At 46.4% G+C, this 16,012-nt stretch overlaps 2 protein-coding genes across 3 annotated transcripts; one reads left to right on the plus strand and one right to left on the minus strand.

Moving 5' to 3' along the window:
* Positions 1–733: 733 nt before the first annotated feature.
* On the plus strand, positions 734–11,337 carry LOC135810020 (collagen alpha-1(XVII) chain-like). 2 transcript variants are annotated; one of them, XM_065323485.1, is made up of 6 exons: positions 734–934; positions 2,935–3,434; positions 4,906–4,959; positions 8,658–8,692; positions 9,600–10,329; positions 10,375–11,337. In XM_065323485.1, exons 1-6 carry the CDS (start codon positions 882–884, stop codon positions 10,722–10,724), a joined length of 1,722 nt encoding a protein of 573 aa, XP_065179557.1. In that variant the 5' UTR covers positions 734–881; the 3' UTR covers positions 10,725–11,337. The 2 variants fall into 2 exon arrangements, with proteins under 2 accessions (XP_065179557.1, XP_065179556.1); XM_065323484.1 differs by having other exon boundaries at positions 736–934; positions 9,600–11,337.
* A 137-nt stretch (positions 11,338–11,474) lies between these two features.
* On the minus strand, positions 11,475–14,406 carry LOC135810021 (homeobox protein SIX6-like). Its single transcript, XM_065323486.1, has 3 exons — positions 13,797–14,406; positions 12,517–12,624; positions 11,475–12,031 (listed from the first exon to the last, which is right to left on the minus strand). Exons 1-3 carry the CDS (start codon positions 14,303–14,305, stop codon positions 11,842–11,844), a joined length of 807 nt encoding a protein of 268 aa, XP_065179558.1. The 5' UTR covers positions 14,306–14,406; the 3' UTR covers positions 11,475–11,841.
* Between the last annotated feature and the right edge of the window lie 1,606 nt (positions 14,407–16,012).

Consider the following 16,012-nt stretch of genomic DNA (forward strand, 5'->3'; position numbering starts at 1 on the left):
AGAAAGCAACATACCAGAGGAATGAATGACAGTACCAATGACAGTGGCAATCATAGACATACTAGTACCCATCCGAATAATTTATGGTGCTCTTCATTGTGATACCCTGACTCACTGTACCAGGCCACGAAACACACTTTTCTTCAAAGGGAATCGACTCATGTTATGTACATGTACATGTACCTAGGTGGTTTGGGATTCTCCTAGTCTAAGTAGCGTTCATTGTTTCGTCTTGAATAACGCGATGGGATCCACTTCTTGATACTAGTAATCCGCTGCTTTGGACTAACGCTATGTGAGAGCTAGAGGTCAAGCTGCTGAACTATGCGGTTAAAATCAATGTCACGGCATGGTGCCTCTTCAAGGAAGCCTCCATGTTGATCATCAGTCCTCCCACGCACAGAACTTTCCCATCGACGACCGGTCTGAGATCACTTCGGGTCGTGTGAACTAAACAATTCATGCATTTCATATCCTTAAACGGTCTAGTACTTAGTACTAGTAGTGGTAGTAGAGGTCCCGTGGCGATTGTGAGCGAGGCGCACTTGAAAATTCAAAGCTCGGAGCCCGTCTTGTTTCAACCTTGCTGAAATGTGGCCAACTCAACCCCAACGGCCCAAGCCAAGCCAGCTAGACGCTAGTACTGACTGTATACATGTAGTGTAGTAGATCAACAAAATTTACTGGTCAGCTGACTGAGGGAGTCATGTCCTGTATGCTCTGCATTCCTGCAGACTGCGCTGGCAGTATTTATGCACCTTGGCATGTTTACGGAGTGTCACTCCTGTTGCCACACTCCCTGGGCACGAAACCGTCGTTAGGTTTCTCCGGGGCTCTTTCAGTTTGGAGGATACTGCAGGTAGCGTGAGCGACTTCTGGAAATGCGGGCGGTGGCTGTGTGCCTGTTGGTGACGTTCCTGGTTGATCGGACAAGGTAAGGATATATGCCGAGAGAAACTATGTCGACTAGGCCGCTGTTTATACTGCGCAAAAAATATGTCACCATGTGCTGTGAATTGTGCAATCATTCCTCATTGGCTTGGTGCATGGTAATGAGTACCCTCTTTATTATTCAAACAGTAGTTTGGAGGCGGTGGGAAAAGAAGAAGAGAAAGAGAGAAGGGAAAGAAAACGTTTGATAGAAAAGAAGTGTCTACTGAATTGTGTGGATTTGCGTCGTTGCATGCGAATACTTATTACGAAACTCTTTATTATTATGGTTTGATACACTCATTGTCAAGATATTCTCGCTAAAACACAGGATTGTCTTTTTAGGAACACATTCAGTTTTGTAGCAAGCACCTTGATAATCTCAGCGAGTGATTTGTTGGCCGGAATGTTTTGGGAAAGAACAATAGAGTACTGCCGTACCATACACCACCATCCTTTACTTCACACGTGCTAGTGGAGTGCACACTCACTATAAGTATAACAGTAGAGGACTATGATCAGGACTGATTCTCTCACGCTTGTCATTATGGTTAAACTGTATGTACTTCAAGTAGCAGGGTTCAAGCCAGGAAAACGTGTTTGGGGGGGGGGGCGGGGAGGGCGGGGGGGGGGGGGGGAGGAGGAGGAGGTAGGGAAACAAAATTTTCCCCCGTTTTTCCATGTTCCACTATTGCCTTGTCACAAAAATGCAACGTATGGTGCACAGAGCACCCGGAGCAATCGATTTGTGGCCGCATTTTCGCTGCTTGAACTTAAGCAAATACAAAAAGGGAGAACATGGGTAGGGTGGTACGCTGTCAGAGTAGGGGACCCGCCATCAGTGGGGGGGGGGGGGGGGGGGGGGCGCTGCGCCCCTACCGAACCCTGCATAGGTGGACATGCAGAGTATTTGCAACCAGATTTCCATAATTTGTGCTGCTGTGCTGATCAACTAACTTTTCTTACATACATTACTGTCATTAGGTGAACTTGAAGTGTGCAGTCTTGTTTTGCAACTCAGTGTTAATGGCCGGCTGGGGGTGGCGCTGGGGGGGGGGGGCAGTACAGCAGGCTCTGTGCTGTGTCGGATCAAGGTGTGCCATGTGCTGTGTGCTGTGTGTGTGATCAGTGCTACAAGTGCTTTCATGCCGGGTAATAGCAGAACAGGAAAGTACTCACCTAGGCTACTGCAAGTGTCACAGCTGAGAAAGTTATACCAGATATTATCTAGGTAGTTGAGGATGCCAACTGCGAATTCTAATCAAGTTTTGTTTTGTTTTGTTTTCAAGAGGCAATCCTTGATGGGCACTTCATTTGGGATACAGTTGTCACCTCAACTTGTATTTCTGATACTGGACTGCTGTTACCTGTGACCCCTTGAAATCGGATGTTCTTGTTGTATCACTAGCCAAGTGTGTTAGGTCTATGATGGGTAAACAAGGGCCCTTCCTGCTTGGAAAAGACCATGCACAGCATGGGTATAGTAGAGCAGTTAGCGTTGTTATGGGAGCTCTGAACACACTGCTAATACTGGTATCTGTCCAGGTTACCATTGTACTGATGTTCTACTAATTGTGACTTGTAAGCTGTACATGATTGTACATGCTAAGGTGTGTGTTGGATTGGATGTGAAGTATTGTCTAGTTGTTAACCCTCTGTTGTCCGTGCATACAAGCATCGATCCAATGGGCTTGATGGGGTAGGCATTCAATTTATAGTAACTTGAGAGATTAAAATATGTATCAATACTGTCTCCAAAATTTAACTCAGATGGATAACCAAGGATTAAAACGACCTTCGATCCTTTCTTCTCCATTATATCACTGTCTCCGAACCCTTTTTGCAGTACAGGGGAACTTGGTATTCGTATCCTAATTTTTAAAAGTTCTGTCACAAACAGTGAAGCGTAACGTGTTGGATCACTGCTGTAAATTGTTCAGAAGAAAAGAACCCTCATGTCGTTTTTTTGTAATTCTTGTGTGTGCCCAATGAATTGCCTTTCAGTGCCATTTCAGCAAGTCACAGCTGGGAATGTCACCTATCACCAGATGCAGTCGATACCACACTGACTAGTGAAGAGCATGCTACCAAGTTCAGCTTGCCCAACGGCTTTGGACCGGGCGCAGAAGCCACATTTGTCAGTCCCGACACGCCGGCGAGTGAGAAGCACGAGGCGTGCAGTAATCTCCGGCACGGCCGTTATCCACCCAACACCGAGTGCATATTCAACTATGAGTCGGCTGAAAACTCCTGGGTGTTTATGAAGTTCAAATCATTCCGCCTTGATCTCGATTGCCAAGCTGACTGGGTCCGAGTACAAACTGTTGGTGCGCCGATTGGCAGCGAGTTTGATGAGACCTTCAGCGCATGCAACGTGCCGACTGAAGTCATTTCGGACGGGACGATCATCCCCTGGCGACATGTGCGTCTCACGTTCAGGTCGGATGATGCATTCAGTTGCCGTGGTTTCATTGCTCTCTTCATTGGACATATTCCCTTTTGGGGTAAGTAGTGAGTCCATTCCAATAGATAATGTAATTATTGCAAAGGAGTAAGTTTGGCAAATGCCGGCAAAGTGCTCAATGCACAAAGTGCAGAGCGTTTCTCACGAATCACGACAAATCCAAACTGGACCTATTTCTCTTTTTCGTGTTTCGTGTTATAATGATTGTATAGAAGATTGAAGAATGCGGAGACATGCGGAGTATTACATGAATTTGTACGCGAGCACTCTACATGATGTCATCTTCGGCCGATCGGGTTTTCGGGTACTATTCTGTGCCCGTCAAGCCTAGGTCCTCGCGGGTACCACGGGTACCCGACTACCCGAGGTCTTCACGGGTAGCACGGGTACCCAACTACCCGTGTACACCACTAATCAGAAGCACAAGCTCGTTAGTGTGTATCCAGCAATGTTTTCATGCTTTGGATCACAGCATTGTATTAGAGAGGTTAAGATGCACGTATTTCTTTGATTGATTTTTATTTCACGGATCCTCCAGAGGCAAATAGATGCCTATCGAAGGGAGTCTCCTAAGTAAGTATGGAAAATGAGAAAGTATGTTCGTAAGGGAGAAGAGGTAGAAGATACATTAGTACAAAAGAAGTAAATTTCTGACGTGACGCAAAAGTTCAGCTCGCGTTACTTGGCTTGCACGTCGAAATATCAACGCGAGTGACCTGCTGCTCACATCGAAATTTGGAGTTTTACGCCAAATTTGACGTGAAATTGCGCGTCACGTCGGAAATACCGTGCATCTTAACCTCTCTATTGTCTGTACCTGTACGTATAGTTTAGGTAGTTTTCAGGTTTACTTGCTCACCATGAAGCGACCTGAGTGCTCAGTCAAGTGTCACATTTAGTTGCGACACAAACTGATTGTATTTATTGTACCGAAACAATCTGCACTAATTCCTCTAGGCATGTTGGTCTGAAAAACGATTCTGATGGTTGCTCTATTCTAACATGCAAATGACTTGACTTATCAGCAACCCTTTCAGTGTCGACGTCAGTTTTCCTGGTTGTGCCGTTCCCTCATCCAGTCTTGCGATTGATATGTGCTAGAAGAAAATTAGTAGCTGCATCCGATGCCTCAGTGCCTAATCATAGTTTGGTGGCGTCCCCCGTAAGCGGAAACCTGGTTCTCAACCTGCCCAGTTCGTGGATCCGTAAAATATAATCCAACACGTTTGGTGTACGATTCCCTCGGAGACAAGAATGCTTTTACGAAGAAGGCCACACTTTCTTGTACAGCATCTTGACAGTTTTCACTGGTATACTTTCAAGCCTTATCGTCAGGTGAAATACAGGCAAAATCAATTGAATAAGGACACTGTCCTTGCCTCCTGATGATAAGGCTTGAAAGCGTACTAGCGAGAACTTTCAAGAAGTTGTTTTTAAAAGAGCCTGAAGTGCGTCATTTTTCTAAGTATAGTCACGTTGTATTTGTGTTCGTAATTCTTTATCATGCTCAGCAAGCGGTGCCCCAGCGGGTCAGGCCGGATACCTGCCAGGTGGAGGTCCTGGACGTAAGTTACAACTGGAGAAATTCTGTCCTTGGAATGTGCTGTTGTGGGAACATGTATGCTCTTTGTGATCTGAACAGTGTACCGTGGGCAGTAGCCATGCTAGTATTTTTACTACATTTAAAATAGGGATGCAAGGTATATTCATATATTCGATTGATATTCGTTTGGAGCCCGATGGAAGGAATATTTTCCCCTCTGGAATATTCGTTTGTTGTGACACATGCACATAGTATGCTATAGTGTAGCTCTATTGTAGTAATTCTAGAACGGATGGAGTGGTATGTGCATGTGTTATGTGTTGAGAAAGGGGACTATGACTCACAAGAGTAGGGGACATGACTCCACTAGACATCTACTTGGTCTAGAACGACCGGGGAAAAGCCAAACTCTTTATAGGATTCTTTTGGTATAGAGTATTGGATTCATTTAGAAAAATTCGATTTTGTTCCGATTTAAATATTTGTTTCACCCCTAGAAAGAATTCAGCATTTTGAGAGAATACTTAGCATTCGTTATTCATTCGTTGTGGGTGAGTAATAGTTCCTTTGTGAAATAGAATATTCGTTGCAGCCCTAAATTTTAAAACATCAAAGACAGGAGCCATTCCCACATGGATTTGGTTCTTTTTTTGTCCCGGCGTGATTGCGTATCACCCTACCCTGTAACTTCCCTTGCATTGCCCTCATCAGTTTAAAACAGTGACATGGACAGTTACTGTAGACGGTGAAAATAAAGAAAATAAAAAGGAAGTAGAAATACTGAACTACATCACCGTTTTGGAAGTATCTGATGCACCAAAACATTTCCCTCTATTCTCACTGTGATGACTACGTAGTATGAAAAGCTTCTTAACACGGGAAACAGGGTGTTTCCTCACTCACTGTGATCACTAGGTAGTATGAAAAGCTTCTTAACACGGGAAACAGGGTGTTTCCTCACTCACTGTGATCACTAGGTAGTATGAAAAGCTTCTTAACACGGGAAACAGGGTGCTTCCTCACTCACTGTGATCACTACGTAGTATGAAAAGCTTCTTAACACGGGAAACAGGGTGTTTCCTCACTCACTGTGATCACTACGTAGTATGAAAAGCTTCTTAACACGGGAAACAGGGTGTTTCCTCACTCACTGTGATCACTACGTAGTATGAAAAGCTTCTTAACACGGGAAACAGGGTGTTTCCTCACTCACTGTGATCACTACGTAGTATGAAAAGCTTCTTAACACGGGAAGCAGGGTGTTTCCTCACTCACTGTGATCACTTGGTAGTATGAAAAGCTTCTTAACACGGGAAACAGGGTGTTTCCTCACTCACTGTGATCACTACGTAGTATGAAAAGCTTCTTAACACGGGAAACAGGGTGTTTCCTCACTCACTGTGATCACTACGTAGTATGAAAAGCTTCTTAACACGGGAAACAGGGTGTTTCCTCACTCACTGTGATCACTACGTAGTATGAAAAGCTTCTTAACACGGGAAACAGGGTGTTTCCTCACTCACTGTGATCACTACGTAGTATGAAAAGCTTCTTAACACGGGAAACAGGGTGTTTCCCCATTCACTGTGATCACTACGTAGTATGAAAAGCTTCTTAACACGGGAAACAGGGTGTTTCCTCACTCACTGTGATCACTACGTAGTATGAAAAGCTTCTTAACACGGGAAACAGGGTGTTTCCTCACTCACTGTGATCACTACGTAGTATGAAAAGCTTCTTAACACGGGAAACAGGGTGTTTCCTCACTCACTGTGATCACTACGTAGTATGAAAAGCTTCTTAACACGGGAAACAGGGTGTTTCCTCACTCACTGTGATCACTACGTAGTATGAAAAGCTTCTTAACACGGGAAGCAGGGTGTTTCCTCACTCACTGTGATCACTTGGTAGTATGAAAAGCTTCTTAACACGGGAAACAGGGTGTTTCCTCACTCACTGTGATCACTACGTAGTATGAAAAGCTTCTTAACACGGGAAACAGGGTGTTTCCTCACTCACTGTGATCACTACGTAGTATGAAAAGCTTCTTAACACGGGAAACAGGGTGTTTCCTCACTCACTGTGATCACTACGTAGTATGAAAAGCTTCTTAACACGGGAAACAGGGTGTTTCCTCACTCACTGTGATCACTACGTAGTATGAAAAGCTTCTTAACACGGGAAACAGGGTGTTTCCCCATTCACTGTGATCACTACGTAGTATGAAAAGCTTCTTAACACGGGAAACAGGGTGTTTCCTCACTCACTGTGATCACTACGTAGTATGAAAAGCTTCTTAACACGGGAAGCAGGGTGTTTCCTCACTCACTGTGATCACTTGGTAGTATGAAAAGCTTCTTAACACGGGAAACAGGGTGTTTCCTCACTCACTGTGATCACTACGTAGTATGAAAAGCTTCTTAACACGGGAAACAGGGTGTTTCCTCACTCACTGTGATCACTACGTAGTATGAAAAGCTTCTTAACACGGGAAACAGGGTGTTTCCTCACTCACTGTGATCACTACGTAGTATGAAAAGCTTCTTAACACGGGAAACAGGGTGTTTCCTCACTCACTGTGATCACTACGTAGTATGAAAAGCTTCTTAACACGGGAAACAGGGTGTTTCCCCATTCACTGTGATCACTACGTAGTATGAAAAGCTTCTTAACACGGGAAACAGGGTGTTTCCTCACTCACTGTGATCACTACGTAGTATGAAAAGCTTCTTAACACGGGAAACAGGGTGTTTCCTCACTCACTGTGATCACTACGTAGTATGAAAAGCTTCTTAACACGGGAAACAGGGTGTTTCCTCACTCACTGTGATCACTACGTAGTATGAAAAGCTTCTTAACACGGGAAATAGGGTGTTTCCTCACTCACTATGATCACTACGTAGTATGAAAAGCTTCTTAACACGGGAAACAGGGTGTTTCCTCACTCACTGTGATCACTACGTAGTATGAAAGCTTCTTAACACGGGAAACAGGGTGTTTCCTCACTCACTGTGATCACTACGTAGTATGAAAAGCTTCTTAACACGGGAAACAGGGTGTTTCCTCACTCACTGTGATCACTACGTAGTATGAAAAGCTTCTTAACACGGGAAACAGGGTGTTTCCTCACTCACTGTGATCACTACGTAGTATGAAAAGCTTCTTAACACGGGAAACAGGGTGCTTCCTCACTCACTGTGATTGCTAGTACCGTGTCTCAGTGGCCGCGAATCACGTTTGCATGAAGCTCCAAGTTGCAACGATGTGCACTGTAAACTTCACTCTGCCTCCTGTTGAAGTTTCAGGTACATGCCTCTAGTGCTTGGATAAGTTCATGATGGCTGTCAAAGGAATATGTATGTACATGTACTAGTATGTCACTAGCAATCTGTTTAGGTTGCTCCTAGCTGTTTGGGTCAGCAAAGATTTTCATTGTTGTCAGGAAATATCTGTGAAAGAAGAGAGAATATTTAAAATACAGTTCTGATCAGAGGTATGTACATGTTGTCAATGTGCTGTAACAGGTCGTGGCTTCCAGAATTTACAAAGAGCCGTTCCGGAGAAAGATGTTTCAACGAAGCAATGAATTAAAAAAAATGAAGCCGACATAATACCATGATGAACTAATAAAATAGAATATTTGAAGTAGAATTAAAAAGTCGGCGTTGTTGTGTTCTGCCTGGTGATGTCATGGTGTATTTTCTCACCTGTGCTTTGCAGATCCAGGTGGTCAGTCTATTTGTGGAGTCAGTACAGTAAGTAGAACACTACAAATAGTTACCGTCGATGAATAATTATCCTATCCACGATGGGAATTAACCGTATTGCGTGACCGATCCTTTCAATGTTCTAATCTTTACGTTTCCTTTCCCACCTGGACTCCTCCTTGGCTTACCTTTTCTCGCTAGCTCTCCTCTTGTACGTTCTTGCTATTAAGCGGGATTCACAGAAGCTTTTTTGCGATGCGGCACGCGATGCGACAGCCGCGAAACCAGGAAATCCCCAAACCGCAGCCATCTCACAGCCCACGCAACTGCCGCAGCTGCGCCATCGCAGAAATTGAGCTTGGCTCAACTTTGGCGATGCGACACGCGATTTGACGTACGAATTTAACCTTTTCTACGGCAAAGTTGTACAAAGGTTCAAGAGTTGCCTGTAAAAGTTGTACCAAACCTCGCGTATACCATGGTGACGTAGCCACCTGCATTGAACTTCGCGCCAAATCAGCAAGGCGTTGTCGCATTGCTGACTTCTTCTGTGAATGGTATTTCGCGAGTTCGCATCGCACGCGTCCGTCGCAGATCACATCACATCGCGTGTCGCATCGCAAAAAAAGCTTCTGTGAATCCTGCTTTAAAACAAGTCGATCAATCCATGGATTGTCATGGGAAGCTTGAATAAAACTCGGGCATTAGTGTTGGTGTTATCAATCTCCTTAGGTTCGTCAATACCTCTTGCCACTCAACGAGACGAAGGAAATGTGCACTTTAGGGGTGAAAAGGTATTGGGACAATATTCATTTGGTTTATAATTCTGGATGTGTAAGACGCCACTCTAGCCAGCATCTGTAATATTCGTGTATCATCTTTTCAGAAGTTGTCTGTCTCTTTCTCAATTTCGAAATTTGGTTGTATTGTGATTGATTGCTTTGTCTCTTTGCAGCCTGTCCGACCACCAGGTTTACGTGGTTTGCAGACGTACAGTAATATCGGGAGAACAAGGAGAAGTGTGGCCAAGAGTTCACAACTGCAGGGTGAGCCTGGCTTGGCGTATGTGCGGGACAAAAGAGCTAACACGGATATTGATGCGTTAAGGGAGATGTACTGCAATGACGAGGAAGTCCAGAGCGACATTGCACCGAAGGGAGATCTTCGAAAGAATAACAAGGGCGAGGCTGGCCGGCCCGGAGGTCTCATCGGACACAAAGGCTCGAGTTCTACGTCGGACCCTTGCAGTAGAGCCAACGTACTCAAGCGCTTTCTCAAGGAGAAACGGGATAAGTTGAGAGTTCTGGAGACGCTTCTTGGTGATCATGATTGCAGTGACTCATGTACCATCATTAGACGAGTCTGCGCCAGAACTGACTGTAGTACCCAATGCAACATAACAAGCTCTCCAAACCCCGCTACCACCACCACCACCACCCAGCAAGCCTTCCTGTATGATGAAACGGAATCAGCTTGCGAGTCAAACACCCTCACTTCAACTCTTACTGATGTTGGCGAGCCACCATATTGGAACAGTGGAAAACAGGGTGTGCGGGGCATCCAAAACCCTGTTACTGTTCGCATTCCAATATTACCACCAAAGGGTGCCCCACCAACGAGCACAAGGATACGGCGACCACCTATTAGTGGCCCACCAGGTCCTCCTGGGTCCAGGGGCCCACCAGGTCCGCCTGGGTCACCAGGTGCTCCTCGGTCCCGGGGCCCACCAGGTCCCCCTAGGCCCAGGGGCCCACCAGGTCCTCCTGGGTCCAGGGGTCCACCAGGACCTGCCGGTTACAGGGGACGACCAGGTCCTCGTGGGTCCAGGGGACGACCAGGTCCTCCTGGTGCACGCGGCCCTCCAGGCCGTCGCCGCCGAGAAACGAGCCTGGAGACAGACTCACATATTATCCTGAACGAGGAGATCGATCAGCCACTGGAACATCATCGTGAACAGCGTCAGATTAAAGATGCACAGCAAGGTCCACAGGGCCTTCTAGGTGACCCAGGTGAAATTCGGTCTGGGAAAAGGAAGCCCAAGCTGCCAGATGAGTGTCGTTGCCGTAAGTGCAAAAAATAGTACCGCAGAAGATTGCACTGGCCAGAACAGAAACTAACATTTTTTTAAACAAATAGTGTGTTAGGACTTACAGCGCTAGTAGTCATGAGTCATGGTTATGACACGTGCAACTGCCACTGATAGGTTGTGTTCACAGTAATTCAGGCGCGTGCCCCGTATGGGTTCCTGGGTGCCCGGAACCCCCCCCCTTTTTCGCTCAAAATGCAGGATTTTGCTTCATTTTTTGAAAATTTTCCCCGAGGGAGGCCCCGGAACCCCCCCCCCTTGAAAGGCACCGGCGCACGCGCCTGAGTATTGTAGGCTACATGTTTAAGTATACGTGTATGTACAATGTACGTACTAAGCCTGCTGCTGATTACTAGTATACGGCTAATTCTTTCGCAGTCAACAAGCACTGGGAGCATTTGTTCGACATATTTTCATTGCAGCATACGTGTTTGTACTGTATTGATGCTAGTTTTTTTTTAATGATATTCTTTATGTGTTGGTCATTCCAACACTTGGAGGTTAGCCCTTGAGAGTAGATTCTTGTGATCCACAAAAGAGGCTATGATACCTTCATGCAGGATAACTTTCATGTATTCAGTCATTTCAAAAATGTCTTCAAACCTGATGCACGCTGCACTGTAGTACTGGGCGTAATTTGTAAAACTAGTGATTTCCGATAGCTTGGTCATTCTCCTCCAAGTGTGGACTCTGATGAGTTAGTGTACGGCAACAATGGTCACAATGTGACAACATCACATCTGCTGATGAAAGCAAGGAAAGCACGTACGGGTAACCCCATGTTCCTTCTCAATCTTTGAATCAATGATGGGTGGGAGAGAGGGGAGGGTATTCTCCTAGGAAAGACGTAACCATATAACTTTGTATAATTCCTGATTCTCAAATAAAGAGCAACGCTGAGATAAAAGTACATGTATTATTTAATTATAGTACTTTTTCAAGTATATTGGAAATACGAACGGTAGGCAAAATTTAATAGATTGTAGGGCAATATTTCATTCAAAATACATCTTTGATAGCATAGGTGGGAGTCATGAAATATCTCAAGGTCAAGCCAAACATAAAAACATTATCACTTATGCTTGGAATTTCGTAAGCGATTATAATCGCATCATGCTTCAACTGGCCGCTGCTCGACGAACGTTTGCGGTCGCCACATGACAAGACCGGCTGGTAGGCTTAGGGCGGCCGGTTGATGGGGGATGATGGAGAATTGGGGTTGTTGGTGCGGCTGCTGCTGGTGGTGTTCAGAGGAGTCGGATGATGCAGGACCTGTACTGGTTGGCGAGGAGCAGTCCGACCTGGGATGGTAAGATAGAGCAGCACACAGGTACACACACAGTTTATCAATATGTGACCTGGCTAGAGAATAGCGTTGGGATCAAAACACTTGGAAACGCTGAGAAGATTGTAAGAGAATTTCGAAGAATTCTGAAGTCTACTGTAATGCAAAGGGTACTATAGTTTGGGGTTCAATGAGCGAGAGACATTATCATGGTGGCAAGAAACCAGTACAGAATGGTAAGTGCTCAGAGATACATGTAGGGCACAAGACAACAAGTACTTCACACTCTAGTGACTTCACATGTATGTTTCCAATGAACGATAGATGACTCAGGAGTCTGGAGAGTGATATCAGAATGGCAGTGTACTATGATAGTGTAATGGGGCAGCTGTAGCTGCTTCAACCTTCCTAAACGTAGCATATGAGAGTAATCTAACGACGAGACACACATGCACGGTATGTTCATCATAGTAACGTATACGTTTTAAGTCATGATCTTACCCTCTGACTACCCACGCTGGAGTACCATCCTGTGACGATGAGCTTGAGTGACTAGAAACAGCCATATCATCCTGATGGCCGCGACTACGCTGACGTTTGTTCTTGAACCTGCGCAGGGCAGCAACAAGGAAGGAGACGAAAAACAGCAATGGTGTCAGCACAGCCTTTTTTGGTGCATTGTTGTCACTTGTGTGGCTATGCTGATATTGGATGCTGGGGCAGAGATGTCAAATTTGGCTTCACCAGTCATGCCTGCTGCCATTGTACACATTCTGTTGTCAGCTGAGTAATGCCAGGATGATTGTAGGTGTCCAGAGGGATAGATCCATGACACTGACTGGAAACGTAATGTCATAAATCTATGCATTGCCAGTGCATGTACATGTACATGTATGGGAACGGAGCGAATTTAGCATCATACTCATAGTTAGTAGCTAGTCTCGGCCTTTGGGAGCCGGCATTGACCGGCCTTTCCAATCTAGGCAGCAGTGCACAGCAGGAGCACTCTACTCTCTAGGGCAGCTATGACAACGCTGGGTGCGTGGCGGGCGCTATGGGATTCAGATTACCCGTACCCGTACATGTACATGTGCATATGACGCACATGTAGCTTCTGCACTGGACGACAGGGATTCCCAATAATTATTAATTTAAAGGGCGTCTACATCTGCTTAGAGGAAGTCGCAGCAATTCGATTCATTGAATACACAAGAAATTCCCCTAGGTCCAGACACATGCATGTACACTGCGCATGTAGGAGGAGTAATGAAGTGACAAGATTCCCGCCATGTCGGGTGGTCTTAGTGGGTAGTACTGCCGAGCTGTAAGCTGTGGGTGTGAGACATGACACAACGCCCTATGGCCTACTCAGCTACACAAGCAGTGCACGTTAAAATCGTCCCTTCGATCCGACTTCGCATATTCGGCGAGGTCAATGGCGCAGGTGAAGATGCATTTCTTGTCTCAAGGGAAGCTGTCGCAGCGCCCTTTCGAGCCACTTGTAAGGAAAAGGGAACTCAATGTCGCACTTTTCCTTCCTAACAGGTTACTGAAGTAAAAGGACTAACGCTGTTTATCCGTTTGTGATAAGGACTAGCGATAATGGCAAAGCAGTCCAAATTCAAAGGTTTGAGCGAGTTGAAAACGGGAAAGTCTAAAGAAAAAAATAGTAACTACCGGTGTCCCTAACTAGATTCGCATGAGGAATCCTCACTTTAGGCCATCGTTGGCCTACCACTTTTAATTAAAGTCATGTTGCATTGGTTCCAATTTTCACTTACCAATTGCTGACCTGGACGATGGTCAGGTTCGTCATGGCGGCTAGCTCTTGTTTTTGCTGTGCAGTTGGATACTGACTGCGATTGAACGCCACTGTCAACGTCTCGCGAACACGCTCGTCGAAGCAGAAGCTTGGCTGCGGGCCCTCGCAGATCGTGGCCGGCGGCGGGTACTTTCTCCGTACGCGGTACTTGCCGACCGGTCCGAGAGCCTTTCCGCACCGCCTCTGTTCCGCTTCGTCGTAGTGCGCTTCGAACCAGAGATTCTGTAGCGTGGCGTGATGGGCACGGTCGAAGCAGCGGTTTCGGAGCATGCTGTAAAGTTCGGAGTAGCGACGCTGCTGGTAACACAATGCGCATCGACTGACCAGAATCGAATCGTTATTTGTAAACTGGGGAGTTCGTGGTAAGGACCATAACAAGCGATCTAAGCGATCAAACTGCCTTGCTTCCAGCAAGGTGTTGCAAGCCGACTCAATGTCGGCAATGGAAAGAAGAGGTACAACCGACATGATGCCACGATGTCTTGAAACCAATGATCTGCAAGTAAAACTTTTTTTACAGCAAACAGCTAACTCACCAGCAACAGGACAAAGTGGAACTGATCTTCTCAGGCGAAGTGCAAGGACTTTTACTACCTTCCCACGCCAGTGTGCGAAACGGAGAGAATGAAGCGGATACTTTTGGGTGATGTCGTCAAAACCGCACGCCAGATCATTTATCATAATTTTCCTCTGCTACATTGCTTCTTGGATTGGCAGCACAGTGACAGTTGACTTGGGAAAGCTGTCCAGGCAGTGACATTCGACAAACCACCTTCTTTGCAGGACAAGCAGCTTACGAATGCCACAGGCGACCTCCAGCTACTGCCTTCCCACGATCCCACAGGCCGTGCTGATCTGTTTAGGAATCCACGCTCACTTCACCATGCCATGCACTGATGTAGTGCTCAGACACTGGGCCGGGATAGTATCGACATTGCAGACAGCCAGCCACAGCTATTCATGAGCCGCACTGTCATGGAGACCTTACACGCTTACAGAGACGCGCTACAGTACAGAGAGTCTGAGAGACTGCATGTGTGTAGGCAGTTCGCCGGCATTCAGGATCAGGACAGGTATCAGCAGCAAGACTGGATTCAGTGTCCGTGTCCTGCAAGTACAAGACGGTGAGGTACAGGTGCCAGTATCGATCCGACGATCAGTGACTCGGCTTTGGAGCCGGCTCAGCCGAGTGGAATTCATGGCAAGGCTCCATCCGTGTCGTGGATAGGTTGCAGGGGGGACGAGCTGAGAGTGAGACGATTCCATGATTGCGCTTGCCTCAGAGGCACGCCGGAGTGGACAGGGTTTGTGCGTAAGACCGTACTGCTGCTGGGCTCACACGACACTGGACAACATTGGCGTCGCTGAGGACAATGTCCCCAGGATAGACAACACAAATCAAGGAGTTCACTAACCTAGATGAGCTTAGTTCATCTATCATATGTGTGGATAGGCTGCAGGCAGGTTTATCAACACGGAACATGAGTCTACTGGTGGACAATGACTATAATTATGCGTGCTATACCAAGCCATGCTACGCCATAACAACAATCAGAAACAGGCCGGGTTGAACTCCCGGACGTCTCCGGAGCCAAGGAATTCAGGCATCTGACTTTCTCCCTCTGAAGGGCACAGCCAGACAAGCCTCCAAGAGGTCCTCTTTCTCACGCTGTAAACCAGTGCTGCGCCCTAATGGGCTTTTCGGGACATCCTTGTTGGCCGCCAGCTGATTGCGATAGGAGTAAGATGGGCGGGCAGTCACGGCGGCAGGTGGACAGGTGGGCATGACACGGGAGAGATTATAATTTTCACTGAGAAAGGCACACTGCAGTACCGCATACACCAACAGTACGTACATGTGCCTCTCACAGCTCAGACCTCCTGTTCCATACCTACACGACTACTCCGCACATCACACTCGGGGATTTCGTACATCATGTACTGTAGTACATGTAATCATGGATGAGAAACGTTCTTCCCGCAAACATGCCGCTCTCTGCATGTGGTTTGCCATGCGACCGTGCCCGGTTCCTGCATGTGTGAGCGTGTTCCACACAGGTGTGTAAATCCCTGAGTGAGGTGAAGATTAGGAAAGGACACTACAATCATGTACATGAACGTCGGTGACATGGCTGAGCCAAAGAATCAAGAATGCGATTCGGACAGATGCGGGGT

This window comes from Sycon ciliatum, chromosome 2 (genome assembly GCF_964019385.1).
Source record: "Sycon ciliatum chromosome 2, ocSycCili1.1, whole genome shotgun sequence".
NCBI lineage: Eukaryota > Metazoa > Porifera > Calcarea > Leucosolenida > Sycettidae > Sycon > Sycon ciliatum.

Bases quoted from the DNA above. Each gene is read 5' to 3' on its own strand.
- LOC135810020 (XM_065323484.1), top strand. From the start codon at position 882: ATGCGGGCGGTGGCTGTGTGCCTGTTGGTGACGTTCCTGGTTGATCGG. The intron at 935-2,934 runs GTAAGGATATAT...ATTGCCTTTCAG, and splicing joins TTCCTGGTTGATCGGACAAG to TGCCATTTCAGCAAGTCACA. The intron at 8,693-9,599 runs GTAAGTAGAACA...GTCTCTTTGCAG, and splicing joins CTATTTGTGGAGTCAGTACA to CCTGTCCGACCACCAGGTTT.
- LOC135810021 (XM_065323486.1), bottom strand. From the start codon at position 14,305: ATGTCGGTTGTACCTCTTCTTTCCATTGCCGACATTGAGTCGGCTTGC. The intron at 12,625-13,796 runs GTAAGTGAAAAT...TGCCCTGCGCAG, and splicing joins ATCGTCCAGGTCAGCAATTG to GTTCAAGAACAAACGTCAGC. The intron at 12,032-12,516 runs GTAAGATCATGA...TTACCATCCCAG, and splicing joins CCAGCGTGGGTAGTCAGAGG to GTCGGACTGCTCCTCGCCAA.